This window comes from Aulostomus chinensis, chromosome 2, assembly GCF_037954235.1.
Source record: "Aulostomus chinensis isolate RoL2024-O1b breed Wild chromosome 2, RoL_Achi_v1.0, whole genome shotgun sequence".
NCBI classification, from domain to species: domain Eukaryota; kingdom Metazoa; phylum Chordata; class Actinopteri; order Syngnathiformes; family Aulostomidae; genus Aulostomus; species Aulostomus chinensis.
In genome coordinates this window covers 13,317,071-13,336,508 of record NC_141321.1, presented here as the reverse complement: position 1 = coordinate 13,336,508, position 19,438 = coordinate 13,317,071, and the positions used below count along the sequence as shown (strand labels likewise).

The window sequence follows — 19,438 nt, the reverse complement described above, 5'->3', positions numbered from 1 at the left end:
TCACCAGCTGATGAGTCGTTGAAAACTCTAACAAATGAAACACCACATCCAGAAGTCCTGCTATTGACAACCAAAGCAGCTGTTGACGCCAGTCTCACACATGGAAACTAGATCATCATCCTGTACAATATTTGACTCTTGTAAAACAATAAAATGAGGACGTAACTTCAGCTCATCACAAATACATCACATGCTTCTGCTCTGTTCTGCTGCACATTCTGTCTACGGTGGGTCGTAAATGCAAACAGTGTTGATTTTGAAAAAAAGATCCCAAAACAAAACAAAACAGTGCCACCAGCAGCAGCAGCAGTTGGCTGCTAAATGTCTGTGGGTCTCCTGAACACACTGTGGGGCCCTGAGCTGCATCAAGAGGCTCAGCCGAGGCCCAAGCTGACATTTATCTCTCCGGGCCGTTCTGCTGATGGCAGCACGTCGCTTTGGGAAGCAGCTGTTTACTGTCAGAGATCTAGGTCACGGCAGAGAGAGTTGGGCGCACGCGGCAGGCCACACCGCCGCCAACGGTTTCGTCACAGAGAGTGTGAGGAACCCTGGATGTTTCCCAGAGGGGCCCGGAGCTGGACCGGGGCTCTGGAACACGCCAGAGATTAAACACTGAAGATACAGCGCAGCAGATATCATACAACCTCCAGAAAGCATGAAATTAACACTGATGCCATAAAAGCTCCAAAACAACAGCAATGTCTAATTTCAGGGCCCTGAAAACAGTAATACACCATCTTCATCAGCAGATTGTTTGTGGACCTCACTGGTGTTAGAGAACGGCTGTGACAGGAGGTCTAAAGCTTTTCAACATTTTTAGATTAAATGTGGCTCCAGTTATCTGTCCCCCACCTTAGTCCAGGTTTGGTACTGAAAAGTTTGGTTCTTCACGTCGCCCTCATAACGACTTGTTAAGGAACCCCTGATCAAGTGGAATCTGTTAATAAACAGCGACAGATAAAAATTTACATTGCCAGGTTAGCATTTATGTTTGTGTGTGTGTGTGTGTGTGTGTGTGTGTGTGTGTGTGTGTGTGTGCGTCTTTGTCTCAAAGAAGAAATAAATCACAGCTAACAGCACCACAGGAACACACTCGTCACAGATGGTGTGTGTTGACAGATGAATTTGTCCTTTTAGCTCATTGTGCGCCGAGACGAGTGATGTGGAAGATGAAGATCTGCTGTCAGATCCTTCCACCTGACACACCTGACATACAGGTAAGAGGCTCAGCTGCCACAGTCAGATCCTGAGGGTAGATTTATCCCCCTGTTATATAACACACACATATACACACATACACACACTGATGGAGAGCTGTTGTGAGGATGCAGCCATAGTGCCATCGTCAGCACTGGCCAGATCAGATTTAACACCCTTCCACCCCCTCAGCTCCACACACTCCTCCTTGAGTTTCCGTCATGATCCATGGTAATGTTTCTGTGCGTGCGTGCGTGCGTGCGTGCGTGTGTGTGTGTGTGTGTGTGTGTGTGTGTGTGTGTGTGTGTGTGTGTGTGTTCTTTTATCCTCTTTCATGTATTTGTTCTGCTCAGGTCTGACAGGCCACTGAGTGTTAGTGTTATGATGTAATCGACGTGATAACAGAGGTAAGAGAGTTCTCAGTAATGACCGACATCTTTTATAAGTTGTGCAGGTATAGATAGATTATCTCAGTGGGGACCGGGGATCCCTTCACTCTTTTCACACTCCTTTACATGTTTCCTCCAATCAGTACACGTGATTGTTAAAATCTGTCTAGCAAATGAAACAACAAAGTCTAATGCATGGAGTTTACATTCATTTATTTGTAACATATTTTATTTAAGTTCAGACATCAAGCTCAAACATCAAAATCCTGAGTGGGTACGCGTGACATGTTTCCCCATCAGCAGGCAAATTGTTACATGGGAGTTTATAACAAATAACACCGGAGCCAATTCGTTGTTAAATGAATATTCATTTCAAGTTTTCAAAAAAGACTCCTTCACACCGTCTGACTTGCAATGTAATATTTATTTCTGTAGTTTTGTAATTAGACCTCATTAAACAAATAGGAGCCATCGTAAATGCAGAGTGGTTGTCAGTCTGCAGCAAGAAAGAACAATAAAAAGGGACAATAAATCCAAATATGTGAAAAAAAAACAATAGCAAAAAAAAAAGAAACCCCAAACAAGTCAAATTTTGATATTCATAACTGTCGAAAACTGAAACATTTTCTATGACGGAACAATTCCTCTTTTCAGTATTTGACATGTCAGACAATGGTATGTAGAGATGTAATAAGTTTGGTGTGCAAAATGACGCAGGAGACAGTGTGTGTGTGTGTGTGTGTGTGTGTGTGTGTGTGTGTGTGTGTGTGTGTGTGTGTGTGTGTGAGTGTGAGAGAGAGAGAGAGAGAGAGAGAGAGAGAGAGACAGAGGGAGAGAGGGAGAGTGTGTGTATCCTAGTCACCTGCAAATGGAACTGTACCCCTAAACACAGAAAGAATAACAACAACAAAAAAGAACAACAACTTTAGGATATTAAAAACATGTAATCAGCGAAATTTTTACTTAAACCACAAAATTAAAAATCAGTTCATCAAAGTTGAACTTTCAGTTCAAAACATCTGTGTTGTTTGCTTGAAGTCACTCAAGCGCTGCTGCAATTGTCACTCGTGCTTTGTACCTTCTGACCAACCATCACGCAGTTTGTGACGATAGACAGACACAGCGCGGCGACTCTGATGGCGGAGGTGTGTTCCACATGAAGCGCACAGACACAGAGTCATTTATGTCGTTACATAACGCAGCTCCTCTAATCATTCTTTGAATCCTAATATTAGGCTGCTCCCTTGCTAATCTATTTGTCACGGCCTAATCTATGGCCTGCTCGTGTAAGCATGTCTTCACCTAAAACTCGTCTCCATGGTGTTGCAGCTTATTATCGTTATTATTATTATGTAAACTGCTCTAATGCTGCGAGTGGCCCAGACAACAGAGGAGTCATCTTCTAAACATAGAGAGCAGATCTGATCCAGCAGCTCAGGAACATGGCGGAGTCACTTTCCTACCAAAGAAAAAAAAAAAAAGGTCATTTAAGGATCCTCAAGTATATCTTTCTATTTTTGGGGATTTTATTTCTCCTCTTGATTGTTAGATAGAAAATTGAAGTCTTGTCAATAATATTTGTTGAATTTCATGTAAAATCTATTTACGCTAGAGACCTACAGAAGCATATCATATCCACCTGAGCACAAAAAACCCCCGTGACTATCAGTCAGCTGGTAGCTTCTCTCTGGAAACTGACAGGGAGAGGAATTTTAATAAAAATACTCATTAAAATTTTTTTTTTAATGAAAACTGCATGTCATTAATTGAGAAAAAGCAAACATGATTTCTCTGAAGAATAAATATCTTGTAAAAAAAAATATCAATAGGAAAACTTCCATTTACGGGATCTTAAAAGCATCGTCCGGTATAATCCATGTCTTCTTTATCCAGCCATGAGCTCAATAGTCCACAAACACTTTGATAAAGCTAAAAAACAAAACAAAACAAAAACCCACAAGAGCACACTTCTGGATCTGCGAGTACATGAAGGTGTAAGCGAGGCAATAACTGAACGCTCCTGCTAGTCACCCTGGTTCAGTGTCTACTGAGTACACAGCTGGATAAAGGAGACGTTGCTTGTAGTGACTGATGTGCTTGGGGGCTTGTAAACAGATGTTTTGGACAGTTTTGCTTTTCTGCCTCATTCAGCTTAATGATAATGATTCTCGGCTCGCTCTTCCTGACTTCTGTAGACATCAAGCTGTGATGCAGGAAGGAGGTCAAGACCCTTCACTGTGAGCCGCTGAAAGGCTAATTACACTTTATGGATGAAGTGATATTTTAAGCAGCATAAAGGGACTTGTTTTAAAGTCAATGTTACCTTATTTCAAGACACCATAACAAGAATACTTTGCATATTACTATTACAGATTATGTTACTTATCTCTGTCAAAAACAAAAAACACAAAAAACCCACAAAATTATTGGCTTGTTACTGATGACATAAAATAATCTACTAGTCCATCCATCCATCCATCCATTTTCTACTGCTTATCCTGTTAAGGGTTGGGGGGGTGGAGCCTATCCCAGCAGCTTTCAGGTGCAAGGTGGGGTTCACCCTGGACAGGTCACCAGTCCATCACAGGACCAACACATAGAGACAGACAACCATTCACACTCACAGTCACACCTACAGTCAATTTAGAGTATCAATCAGCCTCGTCCTCTCTTGATGTCTTTGGACTGTGGGAGGAAGCTGGAGTACCAGAGAGAACCCACACAGGAACAGGGAGAACATGCAGACTCACACAGAAAGATCCTGTGATGGAGCCAGGACTGGAACCTGGAACCTTCTTGCTGTGAGGGGACAGCACTGACCACTGCACCACCGTGCCGCCATATAATCTACTAGTAGGATGAAAAAACAAACACCTAAGAGTTCTTAAAGATTGGATTATTTTGTTGCAGCTCTCCTTATCTAGACTGTTTTTTGATATTGATACACAAATTTTCAAACAGGTGATCGTGTGTGGATGGTCTAATATAGCATGTCTGTGTTTTTCTGCATTTCAAAACAGAAACTTTCTATCTGTCCATTGTCCAATTTCCAGTAAACTTGCCTCTAGGTTTATGAATTGTGTGAGTAAGTCATGTGGCTTGATTGGGGTGTATAACATGAGCATAACAATAATATTTGATACTACATTTGTAGATTATGTCAGCAAGGGGGAACATCTGAATTGAAAAGCACACGGGCCAAAGAGGGATCCCTGGGGAACACCCAGGTTGGAAAATTCAGACTAAAAATCAATGTGAGAAAAGAAATAAGGAGAGTGAGAGTTGACATGCAACAAACAGGGAGTTTACATACATGGTCAGTAGAGTCACCAGAATGCTATACATATTTTTACTTCTTCTAGGTGTCATCAATAATTTTTTTTGTCTTTGCAGCCTCAGATTGGCTCTTTACAAACTTCAAAGACAACATGCAAGAAAAGAAAAATGTCACCATCAGTTTTAGTATTAAGAGTGAGATGGTCTGTGGTTTGAAAATGTTGAAAATTTCATCAAAAAAGTTCAGACATGAAAGAGAAAAAATAAATAAGTAAAGCATCAATATGAGTCATCATGGGTGAGATTAATAATTGAGGGTTTGCCAGCCTTAACCATGACACTTTGCAGAGCTCACATTATTTGAATGGACAACACGGGTGATTTCAATAAATAATAAAGCAATAACGGCATCACTCACCAGCTCTTTTTGCTCATAAGATATTAAAAGGCAGCATTGGCCCATATTAAGTAAATTAATGCTGCATAATACATGAAGAAGAGAGTTGACAAAGACCGAGTAATAGACTAAATGCCCTAAATGCTGGTTGTGAAGAGACAAATTCCTCAGGCATCGCTCAAAAATAGTCAGGTGGCTGTACAGATTATTTGAAACCTACATGTAAGTCAAAAGTCTGCCATGCATGATCAGCTAGAAAAAGCAGCAGAGCTCAGTCTGAGTTGATTAAACATTTTTCATTCAGCTAAACCATTGAACACAATTGAATATCAAAATTATCAAATCAACACTAAAACAAAAAAAAATTCTTAATGTATGAATTTGTACAACCTCTGGTTACAATATGTGAATATGTTTAAGAGGAAGTGAGAAGTGTTGACTTGATTGAGCAGCAGTAATGCTGACTGCTTCCTACTGGAGATGCATCATTCTAATTTAGCTCAAACTCCAGAGTGACACCCTCCAGATACCAGATAAGATTTATAAAAGCTCCAGGAGGAGTTTATGTCGGCTGCACCCTCAGCTGGAAGGCCATGTTGGTACCCAGCTTAGACACCCGAAGGGGTGAATTGCATGAACAAGCACCCCAACTGTGCCAGCCGCTGACCCAGCCAGTCGTGTCTGTACGGACAGAAGCTGGAGGTAACATGGTGAACTGAACCGTTGGTTCTGTTGGAGCAGGAACAGTTCTGATGAGCTCAGAGCAATAAGAACGAAGAACAAGCACAAGGTACTGAACCCTGCACAGGAAGTACAGGAAAATCAGACCATGACCCATACTGGAAACTCTGTCCTCTGACTTGGCCTGTGGAGTTTACATTTGCTCAATTTTGTAATCAGAATTTAGTTAAATTCAGTTTTATACGTGCAGTGCCAGCTCATACCAGGTTATCTCAGCGTAGTTCTTAAGAAAAGCGGGTCGAGAGTCACTTTATGTTTTTATTTGTGACATTTGACATAGAGTAGGGTCCTGTATTCATTATTGGGGACATGAATGGGTCCAGGTCTTCAGTCTGTGTTTGGGTAAATCCATGCAGAAAGCCTACCCCCCAAGACTAATTAACTGGTAAATCTTACAAAGGTCAACAGTGTGGTGGCTGAGGATGAAGAGAGTAGCCACCATATGGCTAAAGATGCCCACAAGAAGTGTTCCTTCACTGCTCTTTTAATCTTTTGAGCTAATTGTGTTTCTGCCCCCTTGTCTTTTCTTGGCTGCGACTGCTGCCCCGGCAGACAAAATGTGGTCCAAACTCTAATCTCCTTAACTGCTTTCCACTTTGTTTTTCCAATTATATTTGGGCCTTGTTATTGTGTGACTGGAACTTGCTGATGTCGACATAAAATGTGCTCATCATGCAAATGATCTACTTACAGTTTAACAGTAATACAACGGTTTAGAGCACAAACACATTCGTTTAGAGTTTATTCCCTACAAACAGATTAATAAATATATTATCAGTAACAGAAATTGATTCTACTTGGAATTAAAATAATCTGCTAGAGCATTAAGAACGATGGAGGTTGAAGTAAAAACAAAGGCATTCATCTCGTTGAGTCGGCACATGTGATGTGATTCCATCTCATGCGATATTTATTCCATTCTAACTGATGTAGACGGAGCAGTTTCAATAACAACAGTTCATTTTTGCAGTCAGACCTGCGGGCTGAGACTTACCTTCCATTTACAGTCTGAGTATCCTGAGATCCTGAGACCCCAAATGTTACAGGTACTGTTACTGAATTCTGTCAAACAGAAGTGAAGTTCAGCAGCAATGAAGACACCCGTGTGGTTCGTCATCCAGATGCTTCTGAGTGATGAAGCCGAGATCCCCGTAGACATCCTGGGGTGCAACTGTTCCCGGGTCAACAGTTCCGCCTGGAAGCTGCTTATCTTTACAGGACATATGAAAGATAAAATGATACCATCCTGTAGATTATTAGAAGTAATATCAGACTCTTAAATAAAATTGCTTTCTTGCAGGAATTAATTTGCATATACACAAACGTGGTCGCACAATTTTTGGGTTTACCACACAAAGTATTTTCTCTAAATCTAATTATAATCTGAATATAAATCAATCTTGCTCATCCCATCCAGAGACTCTGCTCCATCTTTACCCTTAGCAGTACTCTGGAATGATAAATATAGTAAAAGATAAAATTATGGAATGTTGTTTACTGATATCAGTCACAGGGTGTTTGTTTTTCTATGAGCTTGGTCTTTTTTATTCTGTTTGTTTTTTTTACTTGTGACAGAGCACCAGAAGGAAACGTTGATTACGATATTAAAGTCATTTGTCATAATCAATAAATCCATCCATTTTCTCCCTCTTATCCTGTTAAGGGTCACTGGGGGGGTGGAGCCTATCCCAGCAGCCTTCAGGTGAGAGGTGGGGTTCATCCTGGACAGGTCACCAGTCCATCTCAGGACCAACACATAGAGACAGACAACCATTTACACTCACAGTCACACCTACGGTCAATTTAGAGTATCAATCAGCCTCATCCTCTCTTGATGTCTTTGGACTGTGGGAGGAAGCTGGAGTACCAGAGAGAACCCACACAGGAACAGGGAGAACATGCAGACTCACACAGAAAGATTCTGTGCTGGAGCTGGGACTGGAACCTGGAACCTTCTTGCTGTGAGGGGACAGTGCTGACCACTGCACCACCGTGCTGCACAAATGATTTACTTAAAATTAATTTCCATATCATCACCTTCTCAGAATAATTGTCTAAATCATTTTTTGACACATTTTTTTTCTTCGCCTAAATCAACTCCTTATAATGTTTTGTCTCCAGTTTTTCTTATTTTCTGAAAAACTTGAAAAATTGACATATTATTATTGACGACTATTTTAAGAAGACGACAACGATATGGAAGTTTACAAATTGAAGGCCTCTCGAATGTTTTGAACGGCATAAAAATATGAAATCCTGTGCCAATAAACGGGCCACCAAGGCATGCACAGACAGTGTAGTGGAGGTGATGATGTATTGCAAACACCTCTCTCGTGCTTAAGAAGTGGGGACCACTTGAACGAACCCGCGAAGTTCCTCGGCTCTGCAGTGGCAAACACAAACAGTGCAATGATGTGTCCAGTGTGAGGTCTGGCATGAGTGCAGCTATTAACACGTGTTACAACCAAACTGCACACAGACAAACAGCAAAAGACTCGCCTCACGGGTGTCGGAAACAAGGGGGCTCGTGAGGTGTGGGGTCATTACCTTGATCCGGTCAACTTGGTTTGCATGAATGTTTGATTATGAGGAATGATTGTGCTGCCATTCACAACAGAGAGAGCTTTGATGGAAATTAACTGTTCTGTGGCCTTTCTGGCCTTAATTGTGGCAATGAAGTGCCATATTTGACCACAAATGATCAAATTTTAGCTTCTTAACATCAGGTTAAACTATTCAAATATGGTTACAAGCCTTCAAATTCTCTCCATTCTTCTTCATTATGAAAAGCGTCCTTGGGTTCTTGTCTTATTATTTTGTGTCATGGTTAATGTCTTCTCTTTATTTCTCCTTACATAAATGGCACATGTATGATAATGAAACCTCATTAATAATAAATGCGAGAGCCTTCCTGAGAGAGCTGAATTAGTGTGGACCAAAACATCAGATATTCAGCGCTCTATTATTCCTCCTGCGACCCTCCTCTCAGGCAGCCAGATGATCTCTAGTTAGTACAGAAAAAAAAGAGAAAAAGTTAATGGGCAGCTCCAGAGCAAACACTGGGATTCATTATGAACGGGAGGCAATCACACAGATCAAATATACAGCAGGGGAAAATGGAGATGAGTCCAAAAAAAAAAAGAAGGAAAGGAGGGGAAGTACAAATTGAAGAGGCAGGTAAATATAATAACGTGTGCCTCATGTAATCATCCCTTTAACAGTAGGTAGTGAAGAGTGGCGTTGAGTGATGGGCTGAAGAGACGGAGCTGGAGGGGTCTAAAGTTACAACTCCATCACGTTTTCTCTTCTGCTTTAGACTCGGTGGAGATGCAGGCGCACCAATGTCTCTGCAATGTGACTGATTGATCCAGTAGATGAACAGTAAAGATTAAGAGGATGACAAATAAGCATGCTGCTTACACAGCGCTTGGGGCTAATCCTCCCCCGACACCCCCCCGGCCTCCCTTTTGAGGAGCGGCCACCGAAGAGCACCCACAGACACTGACAAGCTCTGATAGCTGCTGGGAGGACTTAGAACCCGTGCAAGAGTGAACTCCAGCCCATGGCAGGACCCCCGGCCATCTGCATCACCAGACCACAAACTGCAGCTCAGTAGAGGCTCTGCAGGGGACCGAAGGCCACATCTCTACTCTTGACAGGTGCTCTGCTGCCACTAAGGAACTCTTTGTGAGACGTATCTGGACTTTTTCCAGAGAAGAGGACAAACACTTCTCGTTAGGGGATATTTTCAGTGAAAAATGATGGAGGATCACCTGTCAAAGTTACCCATGATGCCATCCTCTTCCCCCACGGAGTCATCTGGGAGTGTTGGGACGGACGACAGCAGAGGAGGTAAGAGCTACTTATGAGCTTCAGGAGCAACAGGTGCGTGAGGGGTGGGATGCAAACCTGTGGAACACTCTAGAACACTCTAGAAATATGAGAACAGTTCTGTATGTTCCCTCAAAAGTACAATTGCAGACTTTTAGGCTAACAGCATCAGAGTTAAGTGACTTAAAAGTCACTGAGGTACTGGGTACAAAAATTTCCTGCGGGGAAGCATTTGTTCTCTTGCAGTGTGGTGCCATGTTTGTGCTCAGGAACAAAGTTTCACGATAGTTACTTTTACTTTTTGTATTTCTTTTAGAGATACAAAGACCTGACAGTCTTCTGTCTCTATAACACAGACCTCAGAAAACATCTCTTAAATTACATATTATATGTCCTGAACATGTGTAAATGATTTTTTTTTTTACTTCAGTACACTAATACGTTAACACAAACAAGAATTAAAAAAAACGTTATTGTCTTAAGTGTCTGTTGAAAAAAAATTTAAATAAAAAATCACACAAATACAAAGATACGCAATAATTTATTCATAAAAATACAACTCACAGCACCACGAATATATTTGATTTGAGCTGGCCATGGTATTATCATTGCAGTTCTTTCTGGATGGATTTATAAAAAACAGGGTTTCATTTGGGTTTGCTGGTCCAGCTACCTTCAGAATTTTTATTGTTTGAATTTCCACTAATAGACTTTTTCAGGGCTACATGTCCATTGCATCACTGACTTGTGTGTCTAGTGTGTCTGCGGCCTTGTGGCTCAGGCTACAGATGGCAGGCACTTGTATGAAACAATACCGGACTAACTGAACTGCCCTGTGTGACCGTGTTTGACTCACAGCCAAGAGTCCGGCCCCCGGAAAAGCTCTGAGCCCGGCGCTGGTCTGCAAAGTGTGTGGAGACACCAGCAGTGGGAAACACTACGGCATCTACGCCTGCAACGGCTGCAGTGGCTTCTTCAAGCGCAGCGTGAGGAGGAGGCTCATTTACAGGCAAGACCGCCACTTTCCTGTCTCGTTAAAACCAGGGAGTACAGGAAGTGCATTATGGGTAATAAAGACATCTGTTTCAGTGATTTGGCCAACGCGTCCTCAGACCTCAGTATAATTTACAGACAGCAAATCCTAATGAACAAATATGATGATTATATTTTACATTACAAATGTTTTTGTTGCCCACAAACAAAATAAATGTCACACATAGTGACTGCACAGTAAAACCAAATCCAAACTCAGAATCAAAAATAGATGAGGATCAAGACTAAATTCTCACACTAAATGATTTGAGCACTTTTTCCTGATAAAAAAAAAATTACTTGCATTTTGGGTTTATATTTTCATTGATGGTCAAATCAGTGAAAATATGAGTTTATATCTGCACACTCACTTCTGACAGCTTTTGAACAGATCTGCAATATTTCATGACCCCAAAACTACATCATGAACTTTTACAATTTTGAGGAAGGATTTCAGTCCAATAGAAAATACATTAATCAATGAATAGATTGGAAAAAATAATATTCTCCAGTAAATTGTTTAATCAAATGACCTGTCAGTCACTTCAGAACAGTCCCCAACCGCTTTTAAAAACATACATAAATCTTGGTGTTCGGGCAGTTATTTGTTTCCATTTGCCTCATTAATTATGTTTTTTTAATGTTTCTGACTATACAAAAAAGATCCTGCCATGCAGACGGTTGGCTTTTATTTTCATAATACCTTCAAATACCGTATATGTCACCATGATTTGTGTTTTTAGGATTATTACTCAGCTTATTCCAAACTTCCTTCAGGCAGTACAAATTAAATCTACAGTATTTATGTTAGTTCAATAGTTCATCAATAGAATTTCCCCTCAGTAACAGAATTATTATGTTTTTAAAATATTAAAAATATTTGTGTGGGTTTACAGGTGCCAGGCAGGTACGGGCATGTGTCCAGTGGACAAAGCTCATCGAAACCAGTGTCAGGCCTGTCGGCTGAAGAAGTGTCTGCAGGCGGGCATGAATAAAGATGGTGAGTGTTCAGGATGATGTTTAAAGGAGCAACGCAGAGGATTTAGGGAGGTTGAACATTGAACTCAACCACGCAATCAATTTTCTTTCCAAGCTTGAAGGACCACGTTAGCATGACTCAGTTTTATACAGGAACAGTATCATGGAGGAATATTTTGACCTTTTTAAATCATGTAACTCTTTCAAACGTGTCTGCTTTGTCCATCGTGGGCTACCGTAGAGACCTTCAGTGAAATGTGGATGTGAATGACCGTCTTATTCTAATCTGAAACTTTCTCCCTGCTCTTGTCTTCTCAAATGCAGCAGTGCAGAATGAGCGGCAGCCTCGCAGCACTGCTCAGGTCCGTCTAGACTCCATCGACGTGGACCCCGAGAAAGAGCACCTGGCCACCACACGGGAGCCCACCTCCTCTTCCTCTTCCTCCTCTTCCTCTTCCTCCAACAGCTCTGTCATCACGTGGCCTCACATCACCTCATCAATGTCCATCACCTCCTCTGGAACCCCCCAGCGCTGTGTCAGCCCCCAGAACAACCACCGCTTCATGGCCAGCCTCATGACGGCCGAGACCTGTGCCAAACTGGAGCCAGAGGACGGTGAGGAAGGTCTGATATTTGAGAGTGGGGCTGGAACGTGCAGCTCTAACAAGTATCTGTGGCTCTGTCTCCTGGTTTTGACATATTTGTGGTTGGAATGAACCAGAGTTTGTCAAAGCCTGAGATGGTGGGCCTCCCTTAGACAAAGCCAGGAGGGAGGCGTCCTCTTCATTCTCCAACTATAATTCAGTTTTTGGATGCCTCAATAGGATGATTATTATGTTATTTGATCCCACAGACAGTCAACAGTAAAATCCTCCCCCAAAACTACAGTATGGCTGAACCCAACAATATGCATTTGCTCTGCATGATGACCCTCTGACCTCCACTCACTGAGATTGTCAGGTCCCTCCCTGAGGGAAACCTGTGGAGATGATGGTTTGAAGTGACAAATGCAAGTCAAATTGTCTGAAATTGGAGTATTTTAGGAGGCAATGCCAAGTGTGTAAGACCAGGAGTAATGGTCCGATGACATGCAGGCTCTTAAAATGAAAAACAAAACAACCCATAAAAAAAAAAACTGTTATTGGAATCTGTCAGCCCAAGATCATGCAGGACAGGATTCAGTGGTGAGGAAAGGAGTTTTGGAGGAGTGTGTGCATGTGTTGGTTTTATCGCCTCCTAGTGGTAGAGAATCAGAGCTCATATGCAGCCATTAGAGGAGAGCAGGAAGTGTGTTTTCATATCTCCATGTGAGCAGTAACGTGCTTCTTATGTAACACTGAGAAAGTGGCAACACAGAGTTGACAACCTTCATGTATGACTTGCTCCAAGTCGAATGCTGACAGGATCACGCAGGGACAGAAACACAGACTTAAACCTATGACGTACCCGTGTTTGCCTCTACAAAACGGGTTCTTCATCATCATCATCATCACTCTCATCTCTTCTCTTCCTCAGTTGATGAGAACATTGATGTGACCAGTAACGAGCCGGAGCGAGCGTCCTCGGAGTACCACATGGCTCTGTACCCGTCCAGCTCAGAGAACGTGTACGAAACCTCGGCCCGGCTGCTCTTCATGTCGGTGAAGTGGGCCAAGAACCTGCCGGTGTTTTCCAACCTGCCCTTCAGAGACCAGGTGAGACGTCCACACAGAAGCTTTGTAGCCCTCTTATCTTGCGGTTAAAGACCTCTATCTTGGTCATTTTTATATTTCACATAGTGACTCGGCAATAGTTGTGAATTATGATGAAGTATTATTGTCAAGAGTCATAGCTACGTTTGCAGTTCAGTCATTGCCTGCATCCTTGTGTCCAGGTGATCCTGCTGGAGGAGGCGTGGAGCGAGCTCTTCCTCCTCTGCGCCATCCAGTGGTCTCTGCCGCTGGACAGCTGCCCGCTGCTCTCCCTGCCTGACCTGTGCCCCAGCATGCAGGGCAAGACCAGCTACACCGGCCTGGACCTGCGGCTCCTGCAGGAGGTCTTCAGCCGCTTCAAGGCTCTCGCTGTGGACCCCACTGAGTTTGCCTGCCTCAAAGCTGTTGTGCTCTTCAAGCCAGGTGAGGAGCTGGGCAACAAACCACTGATCCCTCTTTCATTCCAGATGATTAATTGCATCCTCCATTCACCTCCATTATGGCCGTCACTCTCCTGGTGTATCTGATGAACACCTCATGTGTCTGAAGGCTTTCAATGACTTCATAACTTTCACACTTGTGAATAACTTTTGTTGTTTTAAACTTAAATTGAAATCCACCATCCATCCCTCCCTCCATCCATCCATCCATCCATCCATCCATCAATCCATTTTCCATAACGCTTATCTGTTAAGGGTGGGGGAGCGGGGGGACGGGGGGGGGGGCCTAACCCAGCTGACACTGGGTGAGAGGCGAGGATCACCCTGGACGGGTCACCAGTCCATCACAGGGCCATCAGAAGCAATTAGGGGTTCAGTATTTTGCTCAAGGATACTTGGACATGGTCACCGGGGGAAGTGAGGATCAAACCAGCAATGCTTTGGTTGCTAGATGGCCACTTTACCTCAGAGCCATGCTGCCCCTTAAGTTGAAAATGAAGTTAACAAAAGTTATAGTAACTTATACAGTAACTGTAACATTTCTATTTCAAAAAAGTGATATGTAACCATCTTAGGAAATAATCAAAGTTTTTCTCATTATCGGTAACTTCTCCATCTCATAGAACCTTTTTAAGAACTCAGTAAACAAGCTCACATTCAAGTTTCTTCTCCTCCACAGAGACTCGAGGTCTGAAAGATCCAGAACAAGTGGAGAACCTGCAGGATCAGTCTCACGTGATGCTGGGACAACACATCCGCTCGCACTACCCCAGTCAGCCAGCCAGGTCACATGACTGATTTTTATTCATTCATGTTTATTTTACCCCATCAGCATTTGAATAAAGGCAATTCAATGTTCTTGTGATGGAGCCAGCCTCCTCTACTGTCACAGCCTCATCTTTTTCCATTCTACTGCAACATTATTATTATTATTTTTATCTTTATTCAAGAAAATGAACGCTTACTTATGAGAAAATCAAACTTTTTTGCTCATTTGTGGCTCACAGCTATTGAAATAAAGAGTTTGACCTTTTATTGAATTGAGTTCCCATAATCTGCTTTTGTTGATCAGGTTTTAGTGATTAAAGTTGGTAGAAACACAAACCCATTGTGCCTCAGACGTGTTATTGTGTTTTATATTGGATTGATCTTCCTGATGTTCTCAGTTTCTTGACGTTGGGTTTTTCTTCTTCTTCAGGTTCGGGAAGCTTCTTCTTCTCCTTCCCTCTCTGCGTTTTGTGAATTCTGAGCGGATAGAGCTGCTCTTCTTCCACAGGACCATCGGAAACACTCCCATGGAGAAACTCTTGTGTGACATGTTCAAAAATTGACTCTATTACCCATAAACCCATGCAGTCATCAATCAACATCATCCGGTTTGCAGGGATAATAATTGCTTTATATTCTATACACATATAAGAGATTCTGCATGCTGATACTTTTTTAAAGGCCACTTTATTTTTTATTTCCACATCACATAAGGTGACTCAGAAAAACAAAAATGCATTTCAGTTCATATCATCACAGTTGCTGTCGATTTGTATCATATTTAAACTTTGATTTATGTCTGAAGTGACTAATGCTTACAATAATCCTGTAGTATTTCCCTGGTTTGTGTCTTTTGGTGAAGATGACATTGTTTATTTGTTCCGTTGATGTACTGTAGATGGACTGTGTATTTTCTGCCGTCGTTTATGTGAGTGTTGTATTCATGTTGTTACGTCTCGATAAAGGAAATAATGACTGAAATATTTCTTAAATTGTATTTTCTATTCATCAAAACCTCACACAGGAAAAACATAGAGAGAAAAACAGCCGCACGCAACAGAACCAAAGATGAGAGAGAAAGATGAAAAAAATTGACAAACAGTAAAAGTGCATCGGAAATTAGAGAGAGGGGAGAGGAGGGGAAACAAGAGTGAGGGAGAGAAAGAGAGAACGGAGCCTGGTGGTACAGTGGAGATCTACTGGGATCAGGAGCCTCAGCAGTTCTGCTGCACTTCGGGCCAACAGCACCCTCATCTGTTTAGCTTACCTCACTCTCTCACACACACATACACATACAAAGCAAGAAAACCCCCACCTTGATGTCTGTCAGCTGATTTATTAACATCTAAATGGCTGACCGTGCCAAGGTTGACGTCATGTCTCTCGAGCCTGGACGCCTCAGTGTGGTGTCTCTCTCTGCCCTGACAGCCTGCTCCTCCATGCTTTCAGGGATTCAGGAGAGCAGGCAGAGCAAGGCCAACAGCAGCCAGAGGATTCGCTCTCGCTGGCTGCTGCTCTACACGTTGGTCAACAACCCGTCGCTGCTGGGCTCCAGGAAGCACTTCCAGACCCTGCAGACCTCGAGAGCGTCCTGAATGGGACCCCCAAGCGCAGCTCCAAGAAAGGCAGCAAGAGGGAAACAAGCCAGCCAACCCAGGAGTCGGTCCACACCACCGAGAACCAGACCAACCAAGACAAAACTGACTGAGATCACTCGCCCTTACAGGAAGGTTGGCAGTTCACTGCAAATAAAATGGCATTTTGCATTCAGCTGCTGTGACAAGTGAGCAGTCAAACTGTGGCAACAAGGATGCTGGAGCGTTACTCAGTCGAGCTGCAATCAACAAAATACTGTTCATTATTAATCCAGCATTCATTCTTTTTTCTATTCCCCCCTGGGCTTCACCTTTAGGGTTTGTAATGGTTTGTGTACTGATGAGGTGTAACAGGTTTTGAAGACGATGGACTGCAGAGATGCAGGAAATCAAGGTTTAGGTACTTTTGTTAAACACTGGTTAATATTCTACCAAGCGCACACACACACACACACACACTCACCTTAACACTCCCCAGCTGCCCCTTGAGGCGGTTCCAGAGGGTTCAAACTGGTTCTCAGCCTGGGGCAGTCCAGACATCCGGATGTTCTGGAGGATTAAAGAGCAGCCAGTAATGGGGACTGGCTGCTCCACAGTGGCCTAATTACTGATCACCAGAGAGTTACACAGTGGACAGCAGGTGCTGATAGAACCCATGAAGAAGGACCAGAGGGGTTGGTGAGAAAAAAAGAAAACTAAAACTTCAGTGGAGTTACGCCTTGAAATGTGAAACACTGATTTGGGGAGAGTTGCAGGAAAATGTGACTTGTAAAGACTAAGGTTTCATTAGACCTCTTCAGTGTCCAACACACACTCACACGTTTGTGCCCTCTCCTGGAATATCTGATACACATGACACACATTCTCATGTAATAACGAGGCTGATTGATACTCTAAATTGACTGTAGGTGTGACTGTGAGTGTGAATGGTTGTCTGTCTCTATGTGTTGGTCCTGTGATGGACTGGTGACCTGTCCAGGGTGAACCCTGCCTCTCACCTGAAGGCTGCTGGGATAGGCTCCAGCCCCCGCGACCCTTAAGCGGTAAGGATAAATAGTAGAAAATGGATGGATGGACATCATGCGTAATTCATGAACTCTCTGACCTTAAATGCTGGGTTGTTAAATATAGTGAATATATAAGGGGAGGGTTCCATCATGATTTGACCAAGCAATAACAGACCCCCCCCCCCCTCTTTTAAATTGTCCAATTATTGTTTGGAAATACAGAGTTAAGGGCCAGTTAAGGGGTTCTATTCTTGGATCAAAAGAACCTGACCAGTGCTGAGGGGTGATATGGTCGGATCCTATCAGGAGCTGGAGCGACACAGGAGAAGATCTGGATCTAAATTAGAGAAAGTAACAAGGTTTTTTGTTTCTTTCTCATTGTTGCAGATCAAATAGAAAGTTGAGAAACTTTCATTTCTTGTTAACTAAGAATATTTCACTGTACATGCCTGCAGATAGAAACAGATTTGTTTTAGTCAAATGGTTGTGTACTGTATTAGTATTGTTATACTTTGTTTTTTTTTTTGAGTGCAGTGTACTTGGTGGCCTTTTAGTTTAGCGATTAATTGACGATATGTTTTTTTTTTTTTAGTAACTGTTGCTTTTGTCACAACTATTTTCACACAGAGCAGAAATGTTAGAAAGTGAAAGAGCCTTAACCTTAACAACAAGGCAAACAAGCACTCACACCGCCGCTCGGAGTCAACGTAGTCCCAGTTGGTTCTCTGCTTCCTCGAATGTGGCGCTAACTGGCGCTGTTAATGAACAAGTGTCACAAATTTGCATCGCTGCTGGTGTGAACGGATTTTTTTGCACATTTGCGTAGATCGTTCATCTCATCTCCAGACTCCAGACAGACTCAAGACCTCATCTCAAGAGAAACGGTTCATCATGATTCCATGGTTGTGTCAATAAATGTGTAATACCTGTTTATTACAGTTCTACCGTCCACACTGGTTTCCTTTAACCATCAAGTCACCTAAAAGGATTTTTGTGCTTGAAGTTTGAAAAATTCCTCGCTGTGATTAAGGTCAATAAAATCAAGTGAACAGCAAACCTGTCAGTGACTTATTAACATTTGATTGCAGAAGTGTCAACCATTCAACGCTAGACTACAAATGAATAGTGCATAGAAGACAAAACAGGAAGGGGAGGTTTTTATTTTGGCACAAAACAACAACAATATCACAAAGTAATAAACATCCAGCAACATTTGTAGTTCAGAGGAATCAAAACCTTCATTAGCTTGTTTTTAATACCTGCATCAGTTATGACATTTATGAATCTCACAATGTTGCACACAGATGCTTTAATCAGCCGTACGACTAAATTAGCATCCACCCAAAGAGTGACAGTTATAGGAACCACACTTCTCCACTTTGAAATGAGATGGAGGCAGATGGTTTTAGCTGAGGTGAGCTTAGTTTACCTCACATAAATGTCAGTTTGATTAGAGATGTCACTCAGTATTACTTTACCTGCTGACTCGAACACTCGAGGAGCTCGGTGAGCACATCAAACGCCGGTTTTAGCTTTTGAGATTCAGCGCTGGACCGGTAAATGAAAGACAAGCAAGAGAACTAGGTGTTGTTTTCAGAATGTTTATTTGACTTTTAAAACTAAGATGTATTAATTGATTTGAGAGAATAAACATTCATCAGCGGTGTTATTTTTATGTTGAAATAGCAGCAGCTGAAATCCTGGGATCAGACCAGCTGATGCCTCCATCATATGAGTGAACTCACAAATCCAGATTAAGAAACCGAGCGTGCTCAAGTACGGTTCATCTGCTTTCACAGAAAGTTCGATGTTTTTGCTTGTAAATGGTCAAATGGCAGAAAAATAAAAAGTAGTTGGAGTACTGATGCTGTCAGACATGACGAGCAGAGCTGGATCCATTGTCACGCTGTGTTTTGGTAAAGTTTGAGGTCTATTTTTGTTTTCAGAATATTAAATCTACAGAAGCCTCAGACAGTCTCTTTTGCTGCTTTTCTATCATTAAAATAAAAACAAATCCTGCACGGAAACTTTTCCTCACGTGTCGTGTGTCAACATTCTCATTTTGGCCTTTTCTAAGCTCTTTTCACACAAAGGTT

General features: G+C 42.3%; 1 protein-coding gene and 1 long non-coding RNA gene across 2 annotated transcripts; one reads left to right on the top strand and one right to left on the bottom strand.

Annotated features, from left to right (window-relative positions):
* Nucleotides 1–1,930: 1,930 nt before the first annotated feature.
* LOC147269114 (uncharacterized) lies at nucleotides 1,931–7,400 on the bottom strand. The gene is made up of 3 exons (XR_015111304.1): nucleotides 6,995–7,400; nucleotides 4,337–4,436; nucleotides 1,931–3,045 (listed from the first exon to the last, which is right to left on the bottom strand). It is a non-coding gene; the product is annotated as an uncharacterized LOC147269114 (long non-coding RNA).
* Nucleotides 7,401–9,467: 2,067 nt separating this feature from the next.
* LOC147269113 (photoreceptor-specific nuclear receptor-like) lies at nucleotides 9,468–15,710 on the top strand. Its single transcript, XM_086179626.1, has 8 exons — nucleotides 9,468–9,852; nucleotides 10,690–10,840; nucleotides 11,760–11,863; nucleotides 12,166–12,456; nucleotides 13,357–13,535; nucleotides 13,715–13,955; nucleotides 14,652–14,757; nucleotides 15,171–15,710. Exons 1-8 carry the CDS (start codon nucleotides 9,759–9,761, stop codon nucleotides 15,301–15,303), a joined length of 1,299 nt encoding a protein of 432 aa, XP_086035752.1. The 5' UTR covers nucleotides 9,468–9,758; the 3' UTR covers nucleotides 15,304–15,710.
* The last annotated feature ends 3,728 nt before the right edge of the window (nucleotides 15,711–19,438 follow it).

Coding starts and splice junctions, on each gene's coding strand:
- LOC147269113 (XM_086179626.1), top strand. CDS start 9,759: ATGATGGAGGATCACCTGTCAAAGTTACCCATGATGCCATCCTCTTCC. Junction 12,457..13,356: donor CAAACTGGAGCCAGAGGACG/GTGAGGAAGGTC, acceptor TCTCTTCCTCAG/TTGATGAGAACATTGATGTG. Junction 13,536..13,714: donor ACCTGCCCTTCAGAGACCAG/GTGAGACGTCCA, acceptor CCTTGTGTCCAG/GTGATCCTGCTGGAGGAGGC.